The sequence below is a fragment of the Phycodurus eques genome, chromosome 1 (assembly GCF_024500275.1).
Source record: "Phycodurus eques isolate BA_2022a chromosome 1, UOR_Pequ_1.1, whole genome shotgun sequence".
Taxonomy (NCBI): domain Eukaryota; kingdom Metazoa; phylum Chordata; class Actinopteri; order Syngnathiformes; family Syngnathidae; genus Phycodurus; species Phycodurus eques.
Genome location: NC_084525.1, coordinates 25,686,031 through 25,702,135, shown reverse-complemented (window position 1 = coordinate 25,702,135; position 16,105 = coordinate 25,686,031). Strand labels below are relative to the sequence as shown.

At 40.6% G+C, this 16,105-nt stretch overlaps 1 protein-coding gene across 6 annotated transcripts in view; it reads left to right on the top strand.

The window, feature by feature from the left end:
• Positions 1-15,263, top strand: part of elk1 (ETS transcription factor ELK1) — a 38,938-nt gene extending 23,675 nt beyond the window's left edge. For 3 of the 6 annotated variants that reach the window (XM_061684951.1, XM_061684950.1, XM_061684952.1), the window contains 4 exons: positions 2,285-2,403; positions 5,199-5,282; positions 5,363-5,464; positions 9,163-12,977. In XM_061684951.1, coding sequence (XP_061540935.1) covers positions 2,285-2,403; positions 5,199-5,282; positions 5,363-5,464; positions 9,163-9,303 — 446 coding nt within the window. In that variant the 3' untranslated portion in view covers positions 9,304-12,977. Of the gene's footprint in view, positions 1-2,284; positions 2,404-5,198; positions 5,283-5,362; positions 5,465-9,162 lie in introns of those variants that run through there. The other 3 variants (XM_061684974.1, XM_061684953.1, XM_061684957.1) reach the window with 2 other exon arrangements.
• Positions 15,264-16,105: the final 842 nt, after the last annotated feature.

The window sequence follows — 16,105 nt, the reverse complement described above, 5'->3', positions numbered from 1 at the left end:
AAGACCAAATTTGTGTTGCAGTTTGATTCAGGCATAAGGCAGACGTACTGCAAAATTTATAACGAGGAAGAAAAAGGGAGCAGGATTGACTGGGAATTAAAAAAACAAAAGAGGGGGGGAGTGGGATTCTCTAAAATTTTGGCTCGGAATTGGGCTCACTGTGGGATTGGGTGAGCTTTTTTTATTTATTTATTTTTTTTTTTTTATTTTTTATTTGGATTTGGGCATGATTTATATTTATTTATTTTTAATTTTTTTAAACAATCTGGACTGGGAGGGAGTAGGAGCAATCTCTTTGGGAGTGGAAGGGAGGAGTATTTTTTTTTTCTTTTTTAAACAATCACTGGGGATAGGGTGCAGGAGTCAAAATCCACCCCCATGTCAGCCTTTAGTTGTGAAGCAACTATCTCTGGTCAATGCATACGTACGGTGCATTTTTTCTAAATCAAATCAAATGTAAGCCATTTGTTTTTGAGTAATGTTGGAATTACCAAAACATGCATGGTATGTTAATTGAAAACTCTAAATTGCCCGTAGGTGTGAATGTGAGTGCGAATGGTTGTTTGTTTGTATGTGCCGTGCGATTGGCTGGCAACCAGTTCAGGGTGTACCCCGCCTCCTGCCCGATGATAGCTGGGATAGGCTCCAGCACGCCCGCGACCCTAGTGAGGAGAAGCGGCTCAGAAAATGGGTCGATGGATGGATATTTCAAAGCTTTATGGACCTCCCCACACTCCTATTAAACTTTCCCATACTGTTATAAACGTTTAGTATAAGGGCTTGGGCTTGCACATATTTTCGGAATCACTTGTTCTACCTGTCATCCAATTTGAGTAATCTCATAAAATTGGATTTTGCACAATAGCAATATAAGCATATAAGGCATATAATAAGAATCACCTTTTATAGTCATCAACATGCATGCATGCACACGAAATTTGTTCTTTGCATTTTACCCATCACAGTGAACACATACACATGTTAGTGGAACACACTGGAGCAGGGGGCAGCTGAAGGGGAGCATTTTGTGGTATCAGTGTCTTGCTCAAGGACACCACAGCCATGAGTCCGGGGGATGTTGGCGGATGGTCCAGTCGGGGTCTTTAACCTAGGTCCCCCACGGTGGCAGGCGAAGATCTTAACCATTGGGCCACGGCTATAAGGTGCTGGTATTATGTTTCTCAACTTGTGGTCGGCATCCTCATGTTCTGCACTGTAGTATCTGTGACTTTGAATGTGTGTGGTTTATAAGGCGGGGGCTGACCAGGCCTGTTGAGTGATATCGGAGTTGGCGAATGAGAGTGTAGAGTTCAGGATAGCGGGTGGCTGTTTACTGGCTGTTATCCAGTCTACATGTTGCCTTTGGGTGCCAGTTGCCCCTGTGTAGCTAGTGTATAAATGTGCTTGTGCGCGTTTAGTTTTTGTAACCATTTGTTCAATAAAGCGATTGAAAGTGCACCAGTGGCTGTGTTCATCCTCGACCATCTGTGGAAGGAATACAATTCGTTACGATAGGCTATATTAAATTAGCTAACTTTGTTTATTGTAGACATGAAGTTGTGTAAGCCAATTCTGCTTTGCCATACACACATTGCACTTAATCTCCTTTTTCTTTTTTTTTTCTTTTTTTGGGAAGTGTGAAAAGATCCCAAACTTTGGACATTGTCTTCTACGGACTCTTTCCTCCTGGCTTACATTTATTGCTACGCGAGTCTGGAATGCCATTAATCCGTGTGGATAAATGATCACTGCTAAATCTCCCAATATATATAAAAATCTGTGATATAAAATTAGATATGTACAATTTTAAAATCTACAATACAGAGAGACCCTGAAAATTAAATGCAGTATGGCGAGGAACGACCTCAAGTCCTCTATGATTATGTTACTGTTATGTTATTTTATTTTTTATTTTTTTCACAAAAATCTGATTTCTGGTTTTAATTGCTGACATTATTCAAAACAAGTTTTGCCTTTTTCCCCTCTGGAATGGACTTTATTTCTCCTGGTCATCAAACAAGATTTGAAACAAAAAAACAAAAAACTTTTGTTTTTTTGTTTTTTCAAGCATTCAAGCATTAACTCCTCAATTTCCACAGAAATGGTAGAAATATATATATATATATATATATATATATATATATATATATATATATATATATATATATATATATATATATATATTTTTTTTTTTTTTTACAGATATTGTGAAAATCTGTGCTGCTGGGAAAATTGTCCTTTTTTCCAAAACATAACGCAAATTTTGTGTTTGTTTGTTTTGTAGGCTCATCAGTTACCGCGGTGATATCATCGATCTCTGCTCCAGACGTGATTGCTCCCAAACCAAAGAAGCCTCGAGGCTTGGAGCTGCCCTCCCTACCCCCAGGCCTCTCCCTGGATAAGGTAATAACTAGGCTTTACACGATCAGGATTTTTGGGGCCGATCACCGATCATCGAGTTTAAAAAAAACGATAACCGATCACCGATTCGATCACATGATGGAGGAATGTGTCGATTTAAATGACCTGTTCATTTACTGTATATACTTGTGTACTTAATTGCTCAAAAAAATTATATTTACAATAAATAATGTACAAACCCAATTCCAATTAATTTGGGACGCTGTGTTAAACATAAATAAAAACAGAATACAATGATTTGCAAATCATGTTCAACTTATATTTAATTGAATACACTACAAAGACGATATTTAAAGTTCAAACTGATGAACATTGTTTTTAGCAAATAATCATTAACTTAGAATTTTATGGCTGCAACACGTTCCAAAAAAGCTGGGACAGGGTCATGTTTACCACTGTGTTACATCACCTCTTCTTTTAACAACATTCAATAAACGTTTGGGAACTAAGGACACTAATTGTTGAAGGTAGGTGGAATTCTACCTTCAACCTGTAGGTGGAATTCTTTCCCATTATTGCTTGATGTACAGTTTCGGCTGTTCAACAGTCCGGGGTCTCCGTTGTCGTATTTTACGCTTCATAATGCACCACACATTTTCAATGGGAGACAGGTCTGGGCTGCAGGCAGCCCATTCTAGTACCCGCACTCTTTTACTACGAAGCCACACTGTTGTAACACATGCAGAATGTGGTTTGACATTGTCTTGCTGAAATAAGCAGGGGCGTCCATGAAAAAGACGTTGCTTGGATGGCAGCATATGTTTCTCCAAAACCTGTAAGTACCTTTCAGCATTAATGGTGCCTTCACAGATGTGTAAGTTACCCATACCATTGGCACTAACACAGCCCCATACCATCACAGATGTCCATAACAGTCGGGATGGTTCTTTACCTCTTTGGTCCGGAGGACACGACGCCCACAATCTACAAAAGATTAACTCGAGCCCAGAGAAGCCGGCGGCGTTTCTGGGTGTTGTTGATAAATGGCTTTTGCTTTGTATAGTAGTTTCAAGTTGCATTTACGGATGTAGCGCCGAACTGTATTTACTGACATTGGTTTTCTGAAGTGTTCCGTAGCCCATGTGTCCTTTTATACATTGATGTCGGTTTTTGATGCAGTGCCGCCTGAGGGATCGAAGGTCACGGGCATTCAATGTTGGTTCTCGGCCTTGCCGCTTACATGCAGTGATTTCTCCAGATTCTCTGGACCTTTTAATGATATTGTGGACCATAGATCATGAAATCCCTAAATTCCTTGCAATTGTACATTGAGGAATATTGTCCTTAAACTGTTTGACAATTTTCTCACGCACTTGTTCACGAAGAGGTGAACCTCGCCCCATCTTTGCTTGTGAACGACTGAGCAATTCAGGGAAGCTCCTTGTATACCCAATCATGGCACCCACTTGTTCCTGTTCACCTGTGGGATGTTCCAAACAGGTGTTTGATGAGCATTCCTCAACTTTCTCAGTCTTTTCTGCCACTTGTCCCAGCTTTTTTGGAACGTGTTGCAGCAATAAAATTCTAAGTTAATGATTATTTGCTAGAAACAATTAAGTTCATCAGTTTGAACATTAAATATCTTGTCTTGGTAGTGTATTCAATTAAATATAAGTTGAACATGATTTGCAAATCATTGTATTATGTTTTTATTTGTTTAACACAACGTCCCAACTTCATTGTAATTGGGGTTGTATCTTTGTTCATCTATTTATGCCAGTGAGGCATAATAGTCTTCTATTAGATGGCAGGAAGTAAATACAATAATTAATGTGTTCACTTTTTGTGACATTTTTGTTTGTTGGTGTGCCGTGAAATTTTTCAATTGTAAAATATGTTCCTTGGCTCCATAAAGGTTGGAAACCACTGCTCTAGTCAGGTCATGTATTCTAATCAGTCAGGTCAAACCAACATTACAACATGACAGAAATAATGAGTACTAACTTACTGTAATTAAATTACTTTATTTTTAATTAAATTACTTCACCCACACTGAAACTTTTAGAGCATGATTCGACAGAACGGCGGCATGTTTACATCCAACCGTTCGTGGTACCACTAGCTTGCTAGGCTACATAACGTTTTTGTTGACTGCTTGCAAGCCGTATCGTATTAAATGTACGTCTTAAACGAACATCCTCTCCTGAGCACCGGTTATCGCCAACACACGTTTTTTTCCCCATTTTGTTCTTACAAACACACGGCACGATCCATAATTGTTGTCATCGCCATGGTAACGAGTGTATCCGGTTGCGTTTGCATTGACACGATGAAACCCAGTGATCGTAAAAAACGGGATGCGGGGGTATCTGAATGTAGGATTTTATTGCAGTAGTCTCCCATAGTGCAATCGTGAAAGGGCAAATTTGTCTTGTAGTCTGATCCGGGCATTACATGTTGTTTGTCTCAGACGTGTTGTCTGTTCCACACCGCCGACGTTTTTTTTTTATTTTATTTTTTTTTAATAACTTTATTAGCCGTCAGATATTTACAGGAATACGCCAAAAGGCACGTGACAAGGCTAAAAATAAACTAGCTTTTGGATTCAAATATACTGCGGACGATGGCGACGCGGAGTAAATGTCTTTTGCGGAGCCATTGATCGGATCGGCGAATTATGACATTAAAGCCGATCAGCCCATCAGCATAAAATGCTAATTATCGTCCAATACCGATAAGGCAGATAAAATCGGTGTAAAGTCTAGTAATAACACACTCATTGGTTTTGGCGACAATGCTGCGCTCATGACATCCCTTCCTGTTTTTATCTCTGGCAGGTCAACGCCGCCGTCAACAGTTTGCTGGCGCCCAGCTCGGCCACCAACACGCTGACGCCCACCGTCATCACTTCGCATGCTCTGGTAAGCCAGCACTTTCCCAGAGTGACACCACGCCAACATGTCGCACACGACACTGACCCACTGACGTGTTTGTCCTCCAGACTCCCGTCCTGTTGACCCCAAGTCCGCTTCCCTCCACCATCCACTTCTGGAGCACGCTCAGTCCCATCGCGCCTCGCTCGCCCGCCAAGCTTTCCTTCCAGGTAACTCGCCCACGCCATTTCCTCTCCTCTCAGGAAAAGGAAGCTGCTTAAAAAATATCCTCGCTATTGGCAGTGGTTAGGGACCAAGACTCGCCAAGAAAAAAGACGCTTCCTCCCCAAATCACTTTTATATTTGCCTATATGAATAGTTTAAACCACAGGTGTCGACCTCAAGATCTGGCCCACCATATTGTTTTTGTGGTGCACTAAAGCAAATTGTCTACTTGATGTTTCTTGCTAAATTGATTTGTTCTTTTCAATTTGAACACAAATATGTACCAAGATTCCTATTCTTCATTTTGACCAGTTTTACAAGCATTACATTTCACCAACTCCCTTCTTAACTTAAATTGGACAATAGTTTAATACTAAACTATTTTCTTGTCACCATTTTCCGCAACCTCTGATTTCAAATTACTGTTCAAAATATATATAATAATAATCAAATAAAGGGGCAGTTGTGGACATCTAATACTATTATACTGTCCATACAGTGGTGCCTTGGCTTACGAATTTAATTAATTCCGTAACTCCAGTTACTCATATCTCAAATCAGCTTCGGTTTTTTTGAGGCGCAAAATGCCCATTTTAACTCGCAAACTGTGATGTAAGACCGCTTAATTCAAGTCTTGCATCGGCTAGTTATAATAGTATTGCTCCATGTCGCTTGGGAGAAGCCACCACACAACCAGGGTCGGGTACTCGAACACCTCCATCGCCAGGGCGAGGACAAGCCGCCGCCGCCGACTCAGCAGGCTCAGAGGACAGCTGATTTAGCGTCTCGATCTCGCTACAGGGCTAGCCAGCAGAGGAGGCGCGATTTCTTTTTACTCTCGCAACTTGCAAATGGAAGTGGAGCAGGAAAGATATGGGGAGAGAATTGTCTCAAAATTATTTACACAAGTATACACTCCCCTCCAACAGTATTGGAACGGCGAGGTTAATTCCTTTGTTTTTGTTGTATACTGAAGACATTTGGGTTTCAGATCAAAAGATGAATATGAGACAAAAGTTCAGAATTCCATCTTTTTTTTCATGGTGTTTACATCTAGATGTGTTAAACAACTCAGGACAGAACCCCTTTTGTTTTAAGCCTCCCACTCTTCAAGTGAACAAAGGTATTGGAACAGACATTATTAAATCAACTTAGTGAATAACATTTAATATTTGGTCGCATAACCATTTCTTGCAATAACTGCATTAAGCCTGCGACCCATTGACTTCACTATACTGTACTATACTATACTATATTCTTCATTTGAAATGCTTTTCCAGGCCTTTACTGCAGCTTCTTTCAGTTCTTGTTTGTTTCTGGGGGTTTCTCCCTTCAGTCTCTTCTTCAGGAGGTAAAATTCGTGCTCTATTGGGTACACTTTTTTCCCCTGATGAAATCCTTTGTTGTGTTGGCAGTGTGTTTTGTGCCATTGTCTTATTGCATGATGAAGCTTCTCCTGATTAGTTTGGATGCATTTTTCTGTAAATTACCAGACAATATGGTTTTGTAGACTTCAGAATTCATTCTGCTGCTACCATCATGAATTACATCATCAATCAAGACTAATGAGTCCGTTCGAGAAGCAGCCATGCAAGCCCAAGCCATGACATTATCGCCACCATGCTTCACAGATGAGCTCGTGTGTTTTTGATCATAAGCAAATAATTTCTTTCTCCATACTTTGGCTTTCCATCACTTTGGTAGGGGTTAATCTTAGTCTCATCAGTCCATAAAACTTTGTTCCAAAACATTTGTGGCTCATCTCTGTACTTCTTTGCAAAATCCAATCTGGGCTTCCGATTCTTTTTGCTGATGAGTGGTTTGCATCTCCTGGTATAGCCTGTATATTTCTTCTCTCAAAGTCTTATTCGAACAGCGGATTGTAATACCTTCACCCCTGCCCCGTGGCGGTTGGCATTGATGTCATTGACTGTTGTCTTTGGGTGTTTCTTCACAGCTCTCACAATGTTTCTGTCATCAACTGCTGTTGGTACCCTTGGCCGACCTGTTCGATGTCTGTTACTCCGTACACCAGAAGTTTCTTTTCTTTTTCAGGACATTCCAAATTGTTATATTGGCTCTGCCCAATGTTTATGCAGTAGCTCTGCTCGATTTTCCCTCTTCTCTCAGCTTCAATATGGTTCGCTTTTCTCCCATAGACACTCTCTGGTCTTCATGTTTTGCATGAAGACCAGAGACTGCAACAAATGCAGTTTTGTCAGGTGAAACCCAAAGCCAAAAACAAGCGCTATCTAATGTTTAAGCAATCAATCTATAAGGCAACACCTGAGCAACTAGAAACACCCATCAGTCACGTTCTAATACTTTTGCTCACTTGAAAAGTCGGTGGTTTAAAAAAAAAAATAAAATAAAAAAGAAAAAAGGTTCTCTGGCCTGAGCTGTTTAACTTTTATAGATGTAAATACCATGAGGAAAATCTGCAATTCTAAACTTTTGCCTCATATTCATCTTTTGATCTGAAACTCAAATATCTTCAGTATGCAACAAAAACAAAGGAATCAACATTGCCGTTCCAATAGTTTTGGAGGGGACTGTATCTGCGAGTTAAGTTTTTCATATCCACAGGTATATCCGTGATTTACACACGTTTTTCAAATCCACAATCCACGATTTAGTGTTTTTTAGTTGTATGTACATTTATCATGACTTATCATTTGTAAATATTCAATTCTGTGACGTCATTGATTGTCTCCATAAAAGACATTTACTCCACGTGGCCGTCATATACAGACCCATTCCAAAAAATTAGACTATCATGGAAAAGTTTACTTATTTCCATAAGTCCATTGAAAATATTCAACCTTAATAGATTATCGATTCAGGGCCCACAATTTAAACTATTTCAAGTATTTATTTGTTTGTTTTTACATAATTTGGGTTTCCAGCTCATAAAACCCACGAAATATTTTGGGGGGAAAATTTGAATACTGTGCAGAAATCAGCCCAAATTTTGCAGGCCATAAATGTTTTAAACTAAGTGTCACACACTTATCATCTACTAAAATCAAGGGACCTGCACAGGTTTCCCCAGGTGTCATTAAATTGCTTCAGTTTGGTTCAATTGTCGCAGTTGGGTTCAATATGGGGATGACTGCAGACATGAAATCTGGCCAGAAGAACATTATTGATACCTCCATAGGATGGGTAAGCCACAAAGGTAGCTAAGGAGGCTGGCTGTTCACAGAGTGCTGCAAGCATCCATCCATCCATCCATTTTCTGAGCCGCTTATCCTCACAAGGGTCGCGGGAGTGCTGGAGCCTATCCCAGCTATCATCGGGCAGGAGACGGGTACACCCTGAACTGGTTGCTAGCCAATCGCAGGGCACATATAAACAAAGAACCATATCAAAGCACCACATTCAGACGCATTCGAGAGATGGGCTACAACTGTCGGTTCCTCGGGTTAAGCCACTTCTGAGCCTGAGCCAGCATAGGAAGCGTTTCAACTGGGCCAAGGAGATGAAGGACTGGACTGTTGGCCAGTGGTCCAAGGTCCTCTTTTCCGATGAAAGTAAAGTGTGCCTTTCATTCGGGAATCAAGGTCCAAGGATTTGGAGGAAGACGGGTGAAGAACAGAATCCACGCTGCTTGAGGTCAATTGTGAAATATCCGCAGTCAGTCATGATTTGAGTTTCAATGTCCATTGCAGGTGTTGGTAAACTCTGCTTTCTTAAATCCAAGGCCACCGCAACAGTCTACCAGAATGTTTTAGAGGACTTCATGATTCCTTCTGCTGAGGATCTTTATGGAGATGGCAGATTTCATCTTCCAGCAGGACCTGGCCCCTGCTCATACCGCCAGAAGCACCAAAACCTGGTTTGATGCCCATGCCATCACAGTGCTTTACTGGCGAGCCAACTCGCCAGCTCTAAAACCCATTGAGAATCTATGGGGTATTATCAAGAGGAAAATGAGGGGCACCAGACCCAAAAACAAAGAAGAACTGACAGCAAGCATCAAGCAAATCTGGGCTTCCATAACTCCCAGGCTATCCCACAGACTGATTGCCTCAATGCCACGGCGCATCGAGGCAGTGATTAAAGCAAAGGGATTCCCAACCAAGTATTGAAGGTTAACATATCATTTTGAAAGTACCATATTTTGATTGATGTAATTTGACCCTAATTTTTATTTTATTTTTTCTACAAAAACTGAAGTAAATGGTGATTTCTCCACAGTATTCACATTTTTTTAACTCCTGATTTCATGGGTTTTATGAGCTGGAAGCCCAAATTTTGTAAAAATATACAAATATTTGAAATTGTTTAAATTGTGGGTTCTGAATCTATGAAAGTTTAACATTTTGAATGAAATAATGGAAATAACTTTTCCATGATATTGAAATATTTTGGAAAGTGTCTGTGCAGTATATTTGAATCCAAAAGCTAGTTTATTTTTAGCCTTGTCGCATTTCTTTTAACATCATTTATGATCACTGGGATTTGTCAAATCAAACGCGACCAGATACACTCCGTACCACGGCAACAACAATGGATCGCAAGTGTCTTGTGTTGGTAAAAAAATAGGGAAAAATGGTAACCGGTGCTCGGGTGAAGACGTTCGTTCAAAGATTGCTTGAGGTACAATATGCCCACGTACTTTTAATATGATACGGCTCACAAGCAGCCAACAAAACATTATGTAGCCTAGCAAGCTAGTGCTAGCACTAATGGTTGTACGTAAACATACTGACATTATGTTTAATCATGCTCTTAACGTTTCGGTGTGTGTGTGAAGTAATTACAATAAAGTAATTTAATTACAGTAAGTTAGCCCCCATTATTTCTGTCATGTTGATTTAACCTGACTGATTAGAATACATGACCTAACGAGAGAATATTTTTGAAGATACTCTGTATACAGTACACAAGTATATACAGTAAATGAACAAGTCATTTAAATAGACACACTGCTCAATCTTGTGATTTGATCGGTTATCATTTTTTTAAACTCGCTGATCAGTGATCGGCCCCAAAAATCCTGATCGTGTAAAGCCTGCTGTAAACCATTTAGTTGGAATTTTCTAATGTTGTAAAATGAGTTTGAAATTATACTGAAGTTTTTTCAAATCATAGTTTGGGATATATTTTCGGTTTAAACTAGGATTGCACAATAATTATCGACCGATAACGATCGGTCCGATATTGGGACACGATGTCACACGGATCAATCTGCTACCTAAAAAAACTGGACTGATAACAAGGCCAATATCATTCATTGGCACACTGGTCGGCAGCGGCTGATGTTGCATTGGCTTCTGACAGTCATGGATATTTTGATCAGAATTATTTGCCTAGAACACCAAAAACAGCCATTATCCCAAGTAATATTGCATATGATCGCCAGCACTTGCTGAAATTGCAATCATCAGTCACTTTGAGTAAGTAAATATGACGCTCGCGACCGTTTGGAACGCAGCGGTCTGGAAGACCCAGCAGCCGACGAAGCAACGGACACACGTCACAACGTACCCCAACAGAGGAGCAAGCGGAGGCGGCTTAATCGGACACGGAAAAGTGGCGATCGGGGCGGACCTACGACACCAGAAATAGTCAATATCCGCCGTCAATTAGCATATGATCGCCAGGACTTGCTGAAAGTACGATTATCCAGTGACTTGAGTTTGTAACTACGATGCTTGCGAACGTTCACCTCCTTCGGAGGCTTGGAGCACAGCTTTCGGTAAGTCCCAGCGGCCTACGAAGCAGCAGACTCGCGTAGCAGCATAAGCCAACAGGAGCAAGCGGAGGCAGCTTTGTCAGACATGGAAACGCATTTGTCGGAGTAGACTAAGCAAACGAGGTAAGCCAATACACAGCGCTGCTCGTATTCATCTTTTTCTCCATAAGTTAGGGGGTCACCTCTCCAGCTTGCCATCAATTTAGGGGTCTTTAGCCTGGAAGTCGTTGAAGACCCCTGATACAAACCATTAAAAAAATATACCATCGGTAATCAGTATTGGTTTGAAGAAGTAGCAAGTTATTGGAATCTGTGGCAAAAAAACAGGTATCATGCATCCGTAGTTTAAACATTTATTATAGGCCAGTGGTTTCTAACCTTGATTGAGCCGAGGCACATATTTCAGAAAAAAGCTTGACTGCACACCACGAAACAAAAATGTCACAATAAAGTGGATACGCAGGTTGCTTATGTATGTACCTTCGGCCATCTAGTGGAAGAGCATTTAATTGATGTCACTAAATTAGAAATTTTTTGGACCAATTAAATTAAATGTTATAATTTCCCGCAGCGGCGCCACGGTGGACGACTGGTTAGAGCGTCAGCCTCACAGTTCTGAGGCCCCGGGTTCAATCCCCGGACATGCAAACTCCTGTGTGGAGTTTGCATGTTCTCCCCGTGCCGGCGTGGGTTTTCTCCGGGCACTCCGGTTTCTTCCCACATCCCCAAAACATGCATGAATTGGAGACTCTAAATTTCCCGTAGGTGTGAATGTGAGTGCAAATGGTTGTTTGTTTGTATGTGCCCTGCAATTGGCTGGCAACCAGTTCAGGGTGTACCCCGCCTCCTCCCCGATGATAGCTGGGATAGGCTCCAGCACGCCCGCGACCCTAGTGAGGAGAAGCGGCTCAGAAAATGGATGGATGGATGGAATTTCCCGCAGCATATCTGATGATCTCTCATGGCACAGTGGCCCAAAATCACTGATACAAGCAATTATTTAAAACATTTGGGGGGCGTGTGTGGGATTAATTACTCACTTTTTTGTTGTTGTTGTTTTGGTGCCCATTACTGTGTGACCTTTTTTCAGTAATATGACCATTTTTTTTCTGAAATGTATAACTTTAAAACTTTATCCAATAATGACTTTTTTAAAACTATAGTTATGCTATTTTTTCAGAAACACACCTTTTTCTTATATACATGCTTTTTTCTGAAATACAGTGGACCCCCGCTATTCGCAGGGGACTGCGAATTGTGAAAATGTGTTAATTGACGCTCCCTAATAATTGCCATGGGAAAAAAAAACCTGAAAAATATATGATTAAGTGGGGGATCAGGTAAAAAAAAAAAAAAACGCAGATAAGTGGGGGTTTCTGCAAATAAGAGGATTCTGAAAATCAATTTTGTAAATAGTTGAATTTGCTAATGCCGAACCAACTACGCGGGGCTCCACTGTAAACGCCTTTTTTGGGGATTATTATTTTTTTCTCCCTCAAAAATATCCCCCCCAAAAAATTTCCTAACTGCGGTTCACTGGCAAGTTAGCGGCTATATTAGAGAATTACAGAAAGCGCAAAAAAGTACATGGCTAGGTGCATATCGAAGAGTTGTTTTCAGCCAACAGTCTTAGTTCTGCAGTAAAATTTGCGAGTGGGTGAATTTGTGAATGGCGATTCGCAAACTGGCTAGAGTTGACCGTAAATGTCTGTGTCTCCTCCAGTTCCCGACGAACGGCAGTAACCAGATCCACATCCCGGCGCTCAGTGTGGACGGTCTGTCCACCCCCGTAGTTCTGTCCCCCGGTCCCCAGAAGCCCTGAACGTTGTTAGCACATCACAAGGCTGCCCTGTTATTTTGCGCCATGTCCCAAGATGGCAACGTCGCCGTCATCCGTCGCGATGTGTGCGCTCTCCAGTTGAAGTGACCAACAGGAGGACACTGGATTGTTTCCTGTTTGTGAAGAAGAGGAGGAAAATATTTTTTTCCCGGGAGAGCTCAAGCTACTCCTCATTAATATTCATGAGGAGGACGTTTTCTTTTCTACTTATTTATTCCGTGCAAGGTGACATATTTTACCAACCGTTGACGCTCATCTCTTCACTCTGATTGATCTTTTTTTGGGGAGGGGGGCGTTCCCCAGAGTGCTGCTACTGGGCACCAGGATGTGATGATCATGACAATGATGGCCATATTTTCTTATTTAAAGAAATGTTTTTTTTGGAGACGCAAACATTCCTCAAAAGGACGGCGGGGTCTTGTCAGGGCATGCCTGGCTTCATTCCATCTGCAGGCTTGCTTGTTGAGCGTCCCCACTGGAGGACGCCTGCTGCTGCACCTTAACGCCACGGTGTCTTTGTTTACTGGACAACAATATTCTGACACGCACTGACCCCCCCATCCCCAAAGGGTTGAACGTCGACTGTTGGTGCATCTGTGTTGTCCTTGAACGTATCACAGAGGACAGAAGAACACGAAGAGATTGTTGTTTATTTTGATGCTCGCATGGTCACCATGGCAACCCGACATTGACCGTTGTGTTTCGATATACCCTCATGCTACACGCAGTTAGACCATTTTGAACCCTGAGTGACATGTTGACTGTTTTTCGGCCTTTTGGGCAGAGGGGGTTAGTAAATAAACCCATGGGTGCCGGGCATTGAACCCTGAGGCCAATCCACGTAGAACGATTTGATGAAAACAAATTTAAAGCTTCCAAATAAGTGGTGGGCAAAGTATGCCAGCGGGCCACATACGGCTACTCAGTTCTTCAATCAGACCCACTGAGCATTTACATTATCTAGAGTCCTGTTATATTTGTTAGATTAATTTAGCAGTTTTATTTCCTCCTAAAATTGGTTAATTGAAATGTATTAATTATTTTTAATTTTTCATTTCTTTAAATAATTTAATACAAAATAATTGTATTTTTATCAAAAATGGTTGAATTTAAATAACAATAAAATAAAAATGTTGAAATTATTTTACTAAAATACTGTTTACCTAATTACAAAAATATTAGTAAACTAAACATGTTTTACTAAACTATTGGTTAATTATAATTGACTCTCACTTATGAATAATACAGTTAAAAATAGCAGGAATTATTTACAATTTTTTAAAAAAATGTATACCTAATCTGCCCCATCTGTTCGTTTTCAATATCAAAGGCACAAATGTTTGCTCACCTTTGCTAGAAAGCTCGTGCATCCTCATCACAAAAATTAAGCCGCCAAAGATGTCCAATTAGAGCCAAGTGCAGTTTGCTCCCAGGGAAAAAAAAATCCCCAACTGTCCGCACGATGAGACGATGGTGCCATTTCCCAGTCTCTTGAACACAGCACTAAAGCATCGCGTACGACTGTTCTATTTTTCTAGTAGAGAGCCGCTGCTTTATTTTGTCTATTGAGGAGAACAAGAATACTGAAAAAAAAAAAAAAGAGAGAGAGAAAGAAAGAAAGAAAGAAAGAAAAAGCCTTAAAGTTGTTGCCAGCGACGCAGCAGGATGTGATGTTGGGAGTAATCTTTTTTTCCCACAGTGGGCATGGCCCACACCAAGCCATTTATCGCGGATCGTTTTGGACGAACTTTTCCTTTCACCAGCAGAACAGGAAGAATGTTTTTATACTGATGACATCAGGATTGGCTATTTGGGTCTCATTAGCGCTAAGATGTGGGTGTTTCCTTGCGGGAGAGTGGGAGGCGGTGGCAGTGCTTCAGAAATTGATGTTTTCTCCAGTCTTCAATTTTCTGTACAAAGATGAACTTAAATGAGGTGTAGGTGCTGGGTGGTGTGGGGGTTTGGTGTATAACATTGACACAACCTTTGTCAGATCCTCTTTGGCCCTGCCCTTCCTTGCCTGCCATTGACTGAGGAGTTTATTGATGTAAAAGGGGCAGGAATTTATTTTTCTGAGACTTGTTATTCATATTTACTGGAAATATAAAGAAGACAAATTATTTTTATGGGTCGCGTTCTCCCCCTCGCGTGTTTGTTAATGTTGTACAGATGTCTGTTTTTCTATGACATGTACACACACACACACACACACACATACACATGCACTTATGGGGTAAAGTGTTATAAAAGTGTCCAATTCAAACTGCTGAGTCATCACTTTTGTATCATTTCAGATTTTTATTTTCTTGCATATTTAGCACTTTTTAAATTTTGGGATCATAAAGACAATATTTAATTTAATATTAAAGAAAAACATCCCAGTTAAATAAAAAGTTTCTAAATGTATTTTATTCACAGTGGAACCTCGATTTAACGGACTAATAGGGGCGGGGGGTTGTCCGTTACAGCCGATCATCTGTTATATTGAAGCAGGGATTTTCTTTTGTGTGTGTGGCCATATGCACCCATATTATTAGACAGCACAAAATTATTTTGTACTTTTTTTCGTAGCCTAAAATGCCCAGTATAGTACAGAGATATTCTAAATAAATATAAAAAAAAAAAGCTTGAAAATGTTTGAAAGTTTAACATTTTATCCAAACTTACCACACTGGTGTGCTTGATGGGGACATTGTTGACATACTAATAGGCGAGTCAAACAGGTCGCTTTCATGAGCCGTGAGGAACACGTGTGCTAGTTTTAGTACTAGTGTGTTCCAAGTCTGTTGCCATATCAGGGGTGTCAAACAAATTTTTGTCACGGGCCATTTTGTAGTTACGGTTTCCCTCAGAGGGCCGTTATGACTGTGAAACCATAAAAATCTTTATCGCCTCATCATATTTACACACGAACTTTATGAACTAGTTTTGGAATCAGATATCAAGGGTAATGGGTTTTACAACTATTGTTCGTTTAGTAACACAAAAATGCTTGCAGTATCTCAACATTATCATGTATGATATATGACTATTTGAAATTTCGGTGCAGATTTGAACAAGAATCATCGAAGTTGACACACATGATTTGCTTTCGCGGGCCAATCA